Source organism: Chenopodium album, chromosome 8, assembly GCF_948465745.1.
Source record: "Chenopodium album chromosome 8, dcCheAlbu1.1, whole genome shotgun sequence".
Classification (NCBI taxonomy): Eukaryota; Viridiplantae; Streptophyta; class Magnoliopsida; order Caryophyllales; family Amaranthaceae; genus Chenopodium; species Chenopodium album.
Window position 1 is genome coordinate 72977539 of NC_137841.1, and position 15173 is coordinate 72992711.

Genomic DNA, 15173 nt, shown 5'->3' on the forward strand with positions numbered 1-15173 from the left:
TCAGCAAATACACGGCAACAAGTTTCAAGAGCGGTTTGCCTGGTGATCAAGCCTAAAATGATACATTATTATTGATTCAACAGAACACTATGCTACATTGCTATCAACATATCACCATTGCTCAAGTAAATATAAGATGTAAACAACCAACAGATGAAGCAATCCATCATAACTAATAGATATGCAGTTTAAACAGACCTGATATAACATAATTAGTGATAATAGTGGCCAAACCAACAATGACTTCCCATTCCAAGGTACCCATCTTTATCATCACCCCTGCTGTGAATCCACCAGAGGAGATTGGAGAGGGAGTTGCCATCATCGAAACCTTGCAAATTTCTTATTTTCTCTAGGGCGCTCTCCTTGTTGTATAGCCCTTCCAAAGTATAGACAAACCCCTTCCATCCTTCTCCCACTCCGTCCCTTTCTAAAGCCGGCAATGTCCAGTTCACAAGATCTTTCACAAAGCTCACATCAGGAAACAAAGCCTCAGTAATAGGCAGTATTGGAAGGACTTGAATTCCGAGTCTACATTCCTTCCATGCGGGTGGTGCAAACCAAAGTCCACTGTCCCTCTTATTAGCCCACAGAACACCCACCACCTTATTCTCACTGCAAAAGATGTCCTCATATATTCCCTCTCCTCTTACATGCCACCATGTTTGCGCTGCTTGCATCTCCATTGCTACAAGAGATGAACCAACAGAAACAAGATGGGCATCCCCATAAGCCAGCCCCATCAAAGCTGCAGAATAGTAGGCATTCACTGCCTCACTTGTGCTTTCCTGATTCCTCCCATCAGCAAATTCTGTCAGCCCACCAGCCCAAGAATGCAGCTTATACAAGTCGAAACATCTCAAACGAGTATATTGTGAGTTTGCTCGTCTACTCAAACTCATAAAATCAGCCATCATTGAATAAGCCTGAGGCCTATACTTCCTCCCCCAAGCAGGATCAATCTTAGCAAGAACAGCAATTCCATAGATAAAGTACCCCAAATGGTAATGATGATCATTAAAAATTCCAAACCCAAAATCAGCCCCAGAATCATTTGACCCTTGTTTAGTAACCATTCCACCCCATTTTCCATCATACAAAAACCCATTCCCATTAAAAGTCCCATCTAACCAAGGCTCAATTGTTTCCTTCAAGTACTTCCTAACCACAGGAATTGCATCAGGATAACAAACTTCCTCAGCAATCAAAGCCATTCTAGCAGCTCGAGCAACCAACTTCCCATAAAAATACGAGGAAGTTGTCGAAATTGAGCTCGAATTCAAACCCTTAACATCATTGGAAAGAGCTGAGATAATCTCATCATATGACTCCTCCTTAACACCATTAATCGAATGCCAAGTAACCGATACCGGTTGAGTCCTCATCAACCATGAATCCCCAACAACACCAACAAGATCACCATCAATACTTTTATACTTCAAATCATCCAATACAACAACATTATCCCTATTTAACAACTTAAGATGCAATGGATGAGCAAGCATTAACAAATCACCCCTCCCTCTTTTTTCCCATCTATAATTCACACAAAATGGTTCATTCAACACAGCATCACCACTAACAGGATAACAAGAACTAAACCTATCAAGAATCGACTCGAATTTTGGGTCCGAATCGGGTAAAGCCGCAAACCGGATAATACCCGAAAACGAATCAGAAACAATATTAGACAAATCATGGGTTAGGTTAATAGGTGAAGAAGAGTAAATTACCCAAGTTTGATTATTATTAAGCTTAACAATAAACTTAGTATTAGAATTATACGAATTAAACGATAAAATCGCATGAATTGTGGAGAATTTAAGAGATATACCTCCTGAAACAGAACAAGTAACAAAAGGGCTTCCTCGAACAAGGAAAAACCGGAGATTTGAAGAGGGGAAATCCACAGTTACACTAAGATCACTAAACGATGAAATTTTATGTGGGGTATTTGAATCTGGGTTATTTGCTGCAGAAACTGTGAAATCAGCGTTGAAAACCTGGTAAATGAAGGAATTGTTGGCGAATCGAGAAGGGTATGAGAGAGAAAGTGAGGAGAGAGAAAGACGGATGAGGTAAGGGTGGATGTATTCAGGTTGATCGCCATTTTTGAGGACGAAGTTTTGGAAGAAAGAGTTTGTGGGAAGAGGGGAGGAGAGAAGTTCAGGGGAGAAGAAAGTGGAAGGGTCTGGAAGAACAGAGGACTCTGTTTTTGGGAATAGAAATGGTTGATTTCTGTGATGAACCGCCATTGTTGAAGATGACGAAGTTTGTACGGGTTGTTGAGGAGGAACGGGAAAGAAAAAGGGAGGTGGTGCAAATGAAAATGATGATTTTGGGGGGTTTTTAAAGGGTTTGGTGATCATTGATTTTATCTTCCTTGAAGCTTTCTTAAGTACCATGTGGGAATTGTTTATAGGTTTCGGTCTGATAGGACGTCTTCTGTTTATCGATTAAAAAAAAAAAAACAAAGTAAATGATTAGGTGTTCGTCTTCTGTTTATCGATTAAAAAAAATACAAAGTAAATGATTAGGTGTTACTTAAGTGGTAAGAGATGGAAAAATGGGAAGTTGATCCAACAATTGAGGGAAGTTTCTATCTTTGTATTTTAGGGGTGGAGGGAGAGAATGAAAATGGCATGATTGAAAGAAGGTTGGATTCCAAGGTATGTGGGGAGAATGATAGAGTTTGATTATGGGAATGTTGATGTGATATGTGTGTATTTGTGGAATCATGTAAAGGGTGTTTTACTTTTGAGAGTTTGAAAGTGTGAAGCAAGGGAGGGGGGGAATAAGTGAAATACCTTGGAAGCAATGTTAAGGGATTGGATATTCTTGTAGTATGGTTAAGGTTGACATTTAGCTTAGGATTCATATGATGACTTACCATTGGGCTTTTTACATTAGGTTTAAGTAATACTTTGTACTACCTCAGTTAAATGTTACGTGTAACTTTAAAATATTTTATATCTTACAAATAATACCCTAAAGTTGCACATAACAATTAACGGATGTAATATAATGTAGCAAATCCATATTTTTTAATATCTATATTGCTACTAGTAATAAAAATGAACATTTGGACTATATTCAACCACCCGAAAGGCTCCAAGGAAATCGGTGTCCCCTGCACACTGGTTGGCTGGAAAGGCTCGTGTTCGGGAGTGTCTTTTTTTGTCCTTTTAAGTTGCTTGTTTTTTTTTTATTTTCTTTCTTTATTCTCACTGTAAAAAAAAAAAAAAAAAAAAAAAAAAAAAAAAAAAAAAACCCGAAAAGGGTTATAAATTGGGATGGGAGAAGGCTAAGGAGGAGGGATTGGTGGTGGTTGATGGTGAAGGGTAGGGGTGGATTAATTGATGAGGCGATGGCAGTATGGTTGTGGTCTTCAATTGTTGAACTGTTGAGCTACAAGCCTACAAAGCTAGGGAAGTAGGAAGAATAAGAGATAGTGTGCGATGGCTTAGGGTCGAAATTATGGATGGTGTGTGGAATATAATTCAAATTATGAAATATGTCATGAGCGTATTTTAAATTTGCAATCAAATTATCTACTTAAAATTTTATAAGATGTTATCTAAGAGATTAAATGTTGTAAAATTTATATCACTTTTTATGCCCCAATTAACATAAATTAAGAAAGAAAGACATTATACATAGCTATTAGAGATATATTAAAAAAAAAAAAAAAAAAAAAAAAAAAAAAAAAAAAAAGTCAAAAATGAAAAGGAAAAAAAACACAATAAATTAGGAAGTACATAAAATGTTAATCCAATATTGGATGAAACTTCTTGGAAATATTCCAACATTTTACATAGGAAACCCTTCTTACTAAGTATACTTAATTGATAATCCATTGCACTTTGGTTTGTTCAACTACTCGTACTACTATTTTAAGTTAATGCCAAATTGTTAGTTGTCAATGCTTAAACTTTAGTCCTTGTGGCCATTGGCAACTAGGATGACTTAATACATACTCGTAAACTGTTTCATACTCATATATAAGTACTAGTAGTTATACCAAATGTTTTTTAATGGTTGACCATGTTCTTATACAAGTATGAAAACAATCAATATATTAAATCTACTTGTCAAAAAAAAAAAAAAAAAAAAAGTCATCCTTGGTTCCCAATGGCCAGAAGCCCTAAAGGATTTTTTTTTTTTTTTTTTTTTTTTTTTGGACAAAGTTTACGCTAAAGAAAACTAAAAACGTAAATGAATAAAATGACGACAACGAGCTAAACTAGCCAAATGATCAACATTGTTGCAAAACATTGCAATTGAAAATAAACAAAGGAAGTACTCTGTGTAATGTAGTATACTCTATACATTATTATTTTATTTTATTTTTTGTTGGTAAGGAGAAGAGTCCTATCGGGTCGGAACCTCTTACATGTCCTTCCGACCCGAGTTACAGGGCTAGGCACTTTGAAAGTGGGGGGGATGTGTAAGGGAATCCCCAAACCAAAGTGCCTCTAGTGGAGTTTGATCCCACAACTCATGGTTGTGAGATGCAAACCTTACCACTAGACCAAGCATAGTTTAGTACTTTATATATTAGTATGGGTACGACTGTGATGTATAAAAATTCATTATACCCATATACTAGTACGAGATACAAATTAAAATCGATAATACTCGTATATAGTTGTGCCGTGTGCGGCTAAAGTCCAAAACGATCCAATACCATAGTGACTGAACCACGTAGCCTAAACAATCGGACCAAAAACACATGACTTGAATTGTCCTAACAACAAATTCAACTGTCACTGAATTTCACCAACAATACAACATCTTAAGAGAGAAAGAGAGAGAAACAGACACACACTGAGAGATGGCGGGACTGCTAGCATGGGCAGCCGATGTAGTAGGCGCAAATGAAAGTGGTTCCGATGTTTCCGACGACCCCAGTTCGATTCCCCTCATTCTAACCCCTCAACAGCAGCAATATCTCAATGAGTTGAACCAGAAATCAGCTTCTCTCACCCGTTCGATCCAAGATCTACGGATTAGACTCCCTCCCTCTGACATCGCTCAACGTCTTCCTCATCTTCATGCTCATTCTCTTGCTTCCAATGCTGCTCTTACTCTTCAATTAAACTCCCATTCTTTCACTCGTGAACAGGTAATTTCTTCGATTTTTCCCTTTTATTTGATGATTTGAAATTGTTGTATTGCTTACTTTTTGTGTGGGGGTGCTTGTTTTTGGGTTAATTGTTTGATTAAATTTCTGGGTATTTGATTTTTGGTTGTTAATTGTGTTTTTTCGTGGGAAGTTTTGATTTTTTTTTTCCTAGGGGTTTTAGTTTAATTGTCGTGCCCATTTTAATTTTTTCGGTGATTTGTGGTAATTGCGCTTATAATTGTTATCGCGAATTTCTGGGAATGTGAATTTTGTTGCAAATCTATAATCTTTCTGATTTGCTATTCAAATGTTGGAGTTTTGATCATCTTTGTATCTGAAATTTCCATGGATTACTGCAATCTCTTACTGTTTTTTTTTTATTTTACCCTTTTCAGTGCTGCATTATTATGACCATAATGAAATCAGGTTTTTATGTCTGTATTTTCCTAGTCAGTAAGGCTATGTTTGAGGTCATTTGGCCGATTGAGTCAGTATTTCACAGGTTGATGCTTAGGCTGTGTTCTTCTCTCCTAAAACCACGAACTTCAAGTTTTGAACCAATACTTCGCACTCCCTTCAGTACATTTTGATAGTTTGTGATTTGTTGCTTCGGCGCGAATTGCTCATTCCAGCTTCTATGATTTTGGAGCTTTTAGATTCAAATGATTCAATTTGGTTGGCATTGTTTCATTCTTGCATTCTGCTTGTGTGTCTGATCTGTGTTAGCAATTTTGTGATCTTAGATTTGATTTCAACGTATTTATTGAACTCCTGAATTGAGTTGATTGCTTGAAAGAATTTAAAGGATATATGGGGTACCATGTCATCCCTTTTGCTATTTAAACACTAATACAGTTCTTGATAATCTGATCCATCTTTGTTGTTGGAATCGGGGGGGGGGGGGGGGGGGGGGGGGGGGGGGGTTTCCTTTCAGTGACTGAATGTCTTTGATTGTGATTTCCTGTTTGCTAAATCAGGGATGTGATATCTGAAAGGACAAATATGACTTATGTCCAGTAATTTGTGCAAAGTTTCAAAAAAGGATTATGGGTAATGGTGGAAGCTTTCTTCATGGCTTCATTTTGTGATTGACTTTGCTGACCAGGCACAACAAAGGGAGGCTAAATTGCTGGAAGAAAATGCTGCTTATGAAAAAGAAATCACAAAATGTGAAGCTAAGATTCAAGAGAAGTTGCAGGAGGCAGAACAGTTCCAGCAGAAGTTGAAGGTAGGCATGATTATTCAAGTATATGGTTTTATACATATTCCTTAATGTGGAAACAAGTCAAGAGAGAGTAAGAGTCCTTATCTGACCTCTGTCACAGCCCACGCCATTGTTTAGGGTAGTGAGCAAGCATATGATGTGGAGAATTAGCTTCATTTACCATTGCTTGACTGAAGTAGTAAATTTTTCCGATAACTAGTTTCCTGTTATGCCCATCAATCTGTTAAAATTACAGTCACAGTAGGATTAAGATTACCATGTTTTCGTAATTAATATCAGAGGAAAATCTGTCCTTGGAAGATACAAATTCTTCTAATTATTTTGAGTTGGTCATTGATCTTAAGTTTGGTATTCTTATCAAAGTAAATGTTTACCCAAACTACTCTTTACCCATATCTGCTGTTTTCCATTGGCCAATTTAATTCCTAAATCCTTTCCTTCTGCTGTTATGACAGGAGTTGGACTCGATTGAGGAAAATCTGAAAACTGAGTTGCAAAGAGTTCAAGCAGCTTCAAGTGCCAGTCAGTCTGAGAAATCTGTTGTTCAACATGAAAAAGAAGTGGACACTGCAGCTGAAGAAGATGCTTCCCGAACTGCTTTACTTGAGGAATTGGAGAACCAGAAGAAAGAAATGGTAATGCTTGCTTCTTCCGATATGCTTTATACCATTAAAATTAGAATATAAAGAACTAAGCTGCAGAAAGGGTTGCAAAAGGCAAGCATTTTTTATTTGATGGAAGATAGGACAAAGGATTCGAACTGTAGTTTTATGTACAATTCCTGCATGTTCATTTGACTGTTATTAATTTCCTATCTTCCCCTCTTCGTAATTCTTACAGCAATTAACAGAAGAAAAGATTCAAATGTTGGAGAAGAAGTGGGCAGATGTTCAAGAAAAGGCACTTAAGCAACCTTCACCAGGTCTGTACATTAAAACTATAACTCTTTAACCAGCTAGCCAGCTACTAGAGTTCTCTTATCGCTGTCTGTGTAACATTTTCTCCAAGGTTTTAAAGCTGGTGCATTAAGGTTATCTTGGCATAATAAAAGTACATGGTATTATTAATTTTTTGTTATCGACATATCCTTCAGCAACTCTCATTTTGGTGAAATTGATCTTCTACAGCTCAAAGAGAAAAGGCATTGGACAAGCAGCTTCATAGCTTGATGGAGCAACTGGCTGCAAAGCAGGTTAGTTGTCCATAAAAAGCCGAGGCATTAGTTTTGATATATTATTTGAGAACAAAAGACATGTCTACTGTTCTACTTGTGTTGAAAGTAATTGCTATACCCAACCACATTATTCGAGTCTTGTTGATGTCTGATCTAAGATTGTTTTTTATAGGCTCAAGCAGAGGCTCTTATAAATGAGATACACATCAAGGAGAAGGAACTTGAAAGATTGAATGCATTGTGGAGAAGAGTTGAGAATACCAAGGAAGCTACTGCTGCTAGGAACCGCTTTGCAAAAAGCGGCCCAACCTATGGTTATGAAACTGACACTGACCTCGACAGTCAAAGCAACCTCCCGTATCACTCTGGTGGTCGTTCTGAATATCGGCAAAGACTCAGGATTTTAAGGTCCTCCTTTGTGCTTTATGTCTTTCTGCTGCACATAATAGTCTTCATCAGAATTTCATTCATTTGAGAATGCTGTTTTTAGGAGTTCTGGGTTTTAATATGAGGATCAACGTTGTGCATAGAATAAATGACGATTAGTGAATACCATGTATGAGTAAAATGCCTGATTTGTATTATCACCAATGTAATGATATTGATAGTTAGAATACATAGTATTACTTGAACTCTGACCTCAACAAATTTTCCCTATAAAATATTCTAGCAAACTGTCAAAACCTTGAGTAATAAAAACACAATTCCCTCATTTTCTGCTGAATATCATCCCTTCAGTCTAGCATTAGAAGCAGGAAATCACTCCAACTGTCAATCGGCCCTGGCAAGCACCAGTGGACACAATCACTGGGCCAGGTCAGATTGGCCGGACGCCCGTATGTACTCGGGTGTCCATCAGGCCGCAACAACATAATCTGGGTCATATCAAGGAGTTGTAAACTCAGCCCACGCTGCTGCGCCAATCTTTGGCCCTCCCTGAACTCCTCCATTTGGGCCGTGTACAGCTCCAAAGTCTCCCCTTCTACCTTGACCTCATTACTTTTATAGGGTCTTTTCCTCAAGCAATCTCCTCCATGATCCCACTCACCCCCTTCAAAGTGACCGGGAACAAAAGTCCTCATGTACACTTTGCCCTTGAAACTTTCCCTCTCCAAGATGGCCTTGAATGCTGTCCGAAATGCATTCCGGAACCCAAACGAAAGGGAATACTCTGTTAGGTTATCGATCTCACAATAACGACAACCCATAAACTGTCCTTTTTCATAGTATATAAGAGGTCGGAAGAACCATTGTCCTGCAGATACGATAACATACTCATACTTGTCGATTTCATCCTTCCAAACATCATCAGCCTCGTCGAGATGCAGTCCCCAGAAGGTCTTTCCTGTTCGGCCATTGGGATCATTTTCGATCGTTTTCACAAGGTATGGACTCCATAATATAACTAATGTGAAGTTGTACGATTGATAGTACCAGCGTTTGAAATTATCATCTTTGCTAGTCGAGACATCCAAAGGGTGTTCAACCTGTAAAATTTAAACAAACAAATACAATAAAAACGATATTAAGTATAATTTTTACTACTGTAGTATAATCTCTCAAAATTAACACTTATAATATCAATTGTTAAAGAGTGGTGGGTGATGAACCACATGATAAATGAGGATTGTTGCTGTCAGTCTGACATGAAATAAAATGTGCAACTGCACAACATTACATGCACCATTGTCACCAATTTGGGGAAAGGACCATGATCTATTCTTTATTACTCGTACCTGTTAATGACAGCCAACTTCTACCACTAATATGATTCAATTTGTCAAAACCCTTAATGACTTTTAACTTGTGTAAAACATTCCATTGATTGATTTGGGTTGTTATCTTGATTACAGTATTTCTCATATAATACGGAGTAAAAATCTAAATATAATGTCCCAATTAAGCATCGATGACTTCAAGTACTACTCCATTCGTCTAAAATTAGTTGTCACGGAAATACATGATAAATCAATGAAATCTAAAGAAAAGAAAAGGTAATCATACTTTGATGTAGTCTACATTACACAATGGAATAACTTTAATATACCAATGTGAGTATGTGATCATTGAATGTTTGTTACTGGCAGTCAAACTATAGAATAAATAATTGAGACATTATTAGACCGTAATAAAGTGGTAAAAAAGAAAAAGTATACTCAAGTATAGTTTGTCAATTGTCACTGATAACACTGTCGGCAACGTATTCTAATACTAGCTGTATATCAACAATACTAAATTACGAACCTTTCAAATTAACCAATTAAACTAGCTAACATGGACAAAAATACATCAAGAACATCTAAATTCAAACAGTTTCGATTCAAACTTTACCAACTAAACTAGCTGACGAAATCATAAAACAAAAAATGAAAACTTACCCGAGACAAGAGGCAGATCAAGGATTGCATTTGATTCCTAGCAACAGAATCACCAACAAAAGCCATAGACTTATTCTTAACAATCTCAAAAAACTTAATCGGATCAAAAACGGGTAACTCACAATCATTAGGCTTCCACCTCCACTTCATGAATTCAGTATCGGGTCTACCATACTTCATACGGAGTACAATTTTGATGTTCTTGAATCACCCAACAAGTTTCATTTGTATAATATGGAGCATCCATATTTGGGATCCAATCACCCGAATAAAGATCACATTTTTTAATTCTTGTATCACTTTCTGTCGGTGGAGCTCCTTGTTCTTCATTGTTGTTTATGTATGAAGTTGAAATAATTGGATTTGAAGGTGTTTTGATTGATATATTTTTGACTAATTGTAAAGTTATTATTGTAAAAAGAATTATTGGAAGTGTTATTTGGAATACTACTTTTTTGTTGAAGCTGCGATATTGAGTTTTGGTTAAGTGTATTTGTTCCATGATTTTTCTTTTCTTTTTGAAAGTTTTGTGGTTTAGTTCCCCTTTTATTAAGTTTTTTTTTTTTTTTTTTTTTAAGTACTCTTATCTGTGATGTATTCAGTGCACCCTTAATCATCTGACATGTGGCAGTAGATTTTACTTTTTTTTTATACTATGAGTCTATGATAGTGATAGTGATAGTGAAAGGGGACAAAGTGAAGCAAATGGAAATGGTGAGTGTGTAGAAATTTCTTTGCCTCTTTCTGTTTTATCCCGTTATAGCTTAATTGGCGCAGTCTTGACTCTTAAGTACACCTAGCTCTGGATAATTTTCTAAGAATAAATTCATAGTCGTATTAGTTTTCAAACCGTAATAAAACAAAGGCTCGCTATTGAGATGTCTCTCCTAATAAAGTAATTATAGCCATAATTCAAAATAGAAAGAAGAAAATGGTGCTTACAACACGTGAAAAACAAAACAAATGACATTTTTTTTTTCCAAATCTTTGAATAATACTCTATTTAATAATCTATCTTGTAACAAATAGAGTACAGTGCAACAAAACAGAGAGAAGAAAAATGAATCTTGTATGATGAATTGATCATGTATCAACTTCTTTTGTAACAAATTGGTCCTTTTTTTTATACAATTAAATAAATTATACCAATTGCTAAACTTCTTCATGCATCATGATTAACAGTATATAACCCTTTTTTAATCTAATTTTAGTGAAGATTCTTCTCTTCACTCTTTAACATCTCAAGCAAAAAATCATTCCAACTATCAATGGGCCCGGGTAAGCACCAATGGACACAATCACTGGGCCATATCCCATTCATCTTAGCCGGACGCCCATATACACTCGGGTGCCCATCGGGCCTCACCAACATGAGCCGGGTCATATCGATGAGTTCGAAATTAAGCCCACGTTGTTGGGCCACACTTTGGGCCTCCTTAAAAGCTTCCAATTGGGCTGTATACACCTCCATATTTTGTCCATCCAAAGGCAATTCATAGCTTTTTATTGGACTAGTTCTTTTGCAGTCCCCCCCATGATCCCAATCTGCTCCTTCAAAGTGGGAGGGAGCAAAGGTTCTCAAAAACACCTTACCTTTGAAATTCTCCCTCTCCAAAATGGCCCGAAACGAGGTTTGAAACGCGTTTCGGTACCCATAGGAGAGGGAATATTCCATAAGATTATCTATCTCACAATAACGACATCCCATAAAATTACCCTTCTCGTAATAGATAAGGGGCCGGAAAAACCAATGCCCCGCGGATATGATAACATAGTCAAATTCATCGATTTGGGTCGTCCAAACATCGTTGGCCTCGTCGAGGTAGAGCCCAGTAAAGGTCTTTCCAGCTTTGCCATTTGGGTCATTTTCTTGGGTCTTGACTAAGAATGGGCTCCAAAATATAGCAAGTGTGAAGTTGGAAGATTGGAAGTACCAACGTTTAAAGTTATCATCTTTTGTAGGAGAAATATCCAAAGGATGTTCTACCTGTAATAAAATAGACGTAACATTGAACAAACAATCTTAATTGAATTGAAACATTGTTACCACTATTCTTTTGGCTCAACATTAGTAAGTTAAATGAGATTATTATAAAATAAAGTACATCATATTATTAAATGATTTTGAGTTTTTGACACAATTACCTACTTATGCATCCCTTTGGATGCTTTATTAGAGTGTTGTAGTTCAACTAACCTTGTCTTTTTACCAGAACTTTTGCATCTATTGTTTTGCTTTTTGTCAAGAAAATCCAACATATATACAAAATTACAGGGTGTGAATGTAAGATGTAATAACATTTCTAATGAAATTCTTATATACATCAGCGATGTCACGAGGTCATTCCACCTCATAGTGTAATTTGAACTTATAATTAATATTAAGGCTCTGTTTGTTTTTCATTTTCATGATTTTCCTTCATTTTTTCATTTTCCTTTGTTTGTAATTATAAGAGATGGAAAACAATATTTCTAAAGATGTAAAATTGCACTTTAGACAAGGAAAACCGTTTTCCTTTGAAAAAAAAGGTATTGCCACATTTTCCTCTTCACTCATTACTTCTCCGGCTTCTCCTTATACTATCCTCCCATCCTTCCTTTTTCTTTTTTTTTTTTTCATTTTTCTTTTTCTCCTTAAGTTTTCCTCTAATCAAACAAAGGAAACTTTCTTTAAAATCATGTTTTCCATTAAAAATTATTTTCTTTAAAAAGTGATTTTCCATGACAATTGTTTTCATTCAAAACAAACGGAGCCTAAATAAATAAACCTAAATGTCAGCTCAATGGTCAATCTAACTTCATAGTACAGAGCATATTAGTCAATATAGTTGGTAATCATATCTAACGTAATAACTAAATTCGAATGAAGTAGGTTATAAATCTTGTGTAGTATTAACTCTACATGTATCCTTTTTGTTCATTATAAAGGCTATTTGATCATCAAGAACAACCATATGAGAAATTTAAATGCACTCTATCCATAATTCCGTTGACTTTTATATTCCGTTTTTACAGTCTCACTTTTATCTTAACTTATTTATTTGATCACTTTTTTTAAACTAAATTGTAGAATCAATAAAAACACATACATTTTAGTAATCCTAAATAAAATGCAATTCCACATTATACATAGTAAATTAAAAAATAAAATAATTTTATTTAGTAAGCAAAAACTACGAGTAATAATTACCTGAGATAAGAGGCAAATCAAAGATTGCATATGATTCCTAGCAACAGAATCACCAACAAAAGCCAAAGACTTGCCCTTAACAATATCCAAGAACCCATTCGGGTTAAAAACGGGTAATTCACACCCGTTTGGCTTCCATTTCCACTTCATAAATTCGGTATCGGGTCTACCATATTTCATACAATTTTGATGTTCTTGGATCACCCTACAAGTATAATTTGTATAATATGGAGCCTCCATATTCGGGACCCATTCGCCCGAAAAAATATCACATTTTGTAACCGGGCTAGGTTTAGGGCTTGTTTGGTAGCGTTTTGATTCGATCACAACTTGATCATCATCATCATTAGTAGGTGGTAATGATTCTTTTTGAGGTAAAGTTTGTAATAATTCAACATTATTAGCGTGTAATGACTCTAATGAAGTACGATTAGTAGGAGATTTCTTGAAAGAAATGTTCTTGGATAATTGTAATGTGATTATTGTAAATAAGATTATTGGTAATGAAATTTGTAGAATAAGTTTAGACTTGTAATTACGTTTTGGAATTTTGTGTATTGGCATTTCCATTGAGGAGAGAGAAAAAGTTTGAGTTTTTTGGGTGTTTCTATGGAGTTTTGATGTGATGGGAAAGAACTTGCATGTTCAATTTTGTCAACAAAATTAAAAAAATAATGAGTATCATGCTAAGTAGTCCTTATAATTGTTTATTTATAATTAGTAGCATGTTACTAGTTAATTAGCTTGATTTAGAATATTGTGGGAGATAGTCAATTGATTAATACGGATTAATGGTTATTATTTTAATGATCTAATTTATTAAATTGACTTTTACTTGATTAATTAATGATGTAAAAACTAACGTGCTAGTTTGATTATGATGTAATTGAAATTAACCGGATTCAGATTAGACTATGATGATTAAAGTAATTGAAATCAATTTAACTAAGTCAAATTGAAAGGGAGCTTTAGATGTCTCGCATCACTTTCATAAAACTTTATATGCTATCTTCGTTTCATATTTTTTGCAACTTCGGTATATTTTATATCTCACAAATAATACCCCGAAATTGCAAAATAATATAAAACAAAGGTACTAGATATCTGTTCTTAAAAACTCACTTGCTTAACTTTGAAATCAAAATCAAAAGAATCATGTAATTTAGATTTTTTTTTTTTTTTTTTTTTTTTTCAAATAAGCCAATAAAGCAATACAATGCAATTTACAATCAATGGTGTTGGGGATTTAGACATATTGTACACGAAACTTAAATCTTAACCAGTAGACCAAAACCTCATTAGTTAAATTATTTCATATTAAGTTGAACTAAAGCCAACTTAAATGATTATTTATCACTACCACGTTCAAATCTATCAACAATTCAACATAACACGTCTTTTAATAATTGAAAGATAGGAGATCCAATATACAATTATTATTCCATTTGTTGACATATACATACTACATAGTTGCCAAATTGGAATATATCAACCGGTGCCAATAATGGTAAATTAGTGGGCAATATTTTCCTATATAAAAAGTTGTAGTACATCACTACATGTGAGCTACTAAGAATAGAATCGTCGAATGAAGTTTCCGGGATATCTGCTTACTTGCAATTTTCCAGCTCATAATGATGATGATATAAAGATTCAATTTTGTTTTTAATTTCAATTCAGATTTGAGAATCAAATTAAAACTACTGACAAATTACAAAATTTGGGAACACCGACGTCATGCTTAATTGTAAATTAAACAGAGCAAAAGTCTACTAATCTTAAAACTGAAGCATATTCAACTCCCTTTAAAAAAAACATTAAAGGTTACAAACAGAAAAAGTAACAATGCTATTTTGCATTCTTTTATAAAAATTTACTTAAAAGTTAAAATATAGTACTTGGTTGCATAATTGCCTTCTTAACACGTCTAAAAATTTAAAATGGTATTCATATCAGTCACACACTAAAATATTCTTTTTTAGGACGTCCACCCGATTCACCAAAACTAAGCTCCAACTATATTCGAATCTAACTTGGTTCACACATCTGGCTTATGGTGGGCGAGTCTACAAACAAGCATT

At 35.2% G+C, this 15173-nt stretch overlaps 3 protein-coding genes and 1 pseudogene across 4 annotated transcripts; 1 reads left to right on the top strand and 3 right to left on the bottom strand.

Annotated features, from left to right (window-relative positions):
* LOC145556591 (glucan endo-1,3-beta-D-glucosidase-like) lies at positions 1 to 2599 on the bottom strand. Its single transcript, XM_081618244.1, has one exon. It carries the CDS (start codon positions 2403 to 2405, stop codon positions 213 to 215), a length of 2193 nt encoding a protein of 730 aa, XP_081474370.1. The 5' UTR covers positions 2406 to 2599; the 3' UTR covers positions 1 to 212.
* Positions 2600 to 4811: 2212 nt separating this feature from the next.
* LOC145642320 (uncharacterized) lies at positions 4812 to 8156 on the top strand. Its single transcript, XM_081693453.1, has 6 exons — positions 4812 to 5125; positions 6231 to 6353; positions 6806 to 6985; positions 7191 to 7272; positions 7478 to 7542; positions 7697 to 8156. Exons 1-6 carry the CDS (start codon positions 4835 to 4837, stop codon positions 7997 to 7999), a joined length of 1044 nt encoding a protein of 347 aa, XP_081549579.1. The 5' UTR covers positions 4812 to 4834; the 3' UTR covers positions 8000 to 8156.
* On the bottom strand, positions 8084 to 10434 carry LOC145642319 (protein trichome birefringence-like 19; annotated as a pseudogene). Its single transcript, XR_014115666.1, has 2 exons — positions 9903 to 10434; positions 8084 to 9011 (listed from the first exon to the last, which is right to left on the bottom strand). The product of XR_014115666.1 is annotated as a protein trichome birefringence-like 19 (transcript).
* Positions 10435 to 10814: 380 nt separating this feature from the next.
* Positions 10815 to 13740, bottom strand: LOC145556592 (protein trichome birefringence-like 19). Its single transcript, XM_081618245.1, has 2 exons — positions 13093 to 13740; positions 10815 to 11889 (listed from the first exon to the last, which is right to left on the bottom strand). Exons 1-2 carry the CDS (start codon positions 13660 to 13662, stop codon positions 11110 to 11112), a joined length of 1350 nt encoding a protein of 449 aa, XP_081474371.1. The 5' UTR covers positions 13663 to 13740; the 3' UTR covers positions 10815 to 11109.
* Positions 13741 to 15173: the final 1433 nt, after the last annotated feature.

Excerpts from the sequence above, each read along its gene's own strand:
- LOC145642320 (XM_081693453.1), top strand. The coding sequence starts at position 4,835 with ATGGCGGGACTGCTAGCATGGGCAGCCGATGTAGTAGGCGCAAATGAA. Across the intron at positions 6,986-7,190 it reads AGAACCAGAAGAAAGAAATG|CAATTAACAGAAGAAAAGAT; the intron begins GTAATGCTTGCT and ends TAATTCTTACAG. Across the intron at positions 7,273-7,477 it reads ACTTAAGCAACCTTCACCAG|CTCAAAGAGAAAAGGCATTG; the intron begins GTCTGTACATTA and ends GATCTTCTACAG.
- LOC145556592 (XM_081618245.1), bottom strand. The coding sequence starts at position 13,662 with ATGGAAATGCCAATACACAAAATTCCAAAACGTAATTACAAGTCTAAA. Across the intron at positions 11,890-13,092 it reads TGATTTGCCTCTTATCTCAG|GTAGAACATCCTTTGGATAT; the intron begins GTAATTATTACT and ends ATTTTATTACAG.
- LOC145556591 (XM_081618244.1), bottom strand. The coding sequence starts at position 2,405 with ATGGTACTTAAGAAAGCTTCAAGGAAGATAAAATCAATGATCACCAAA.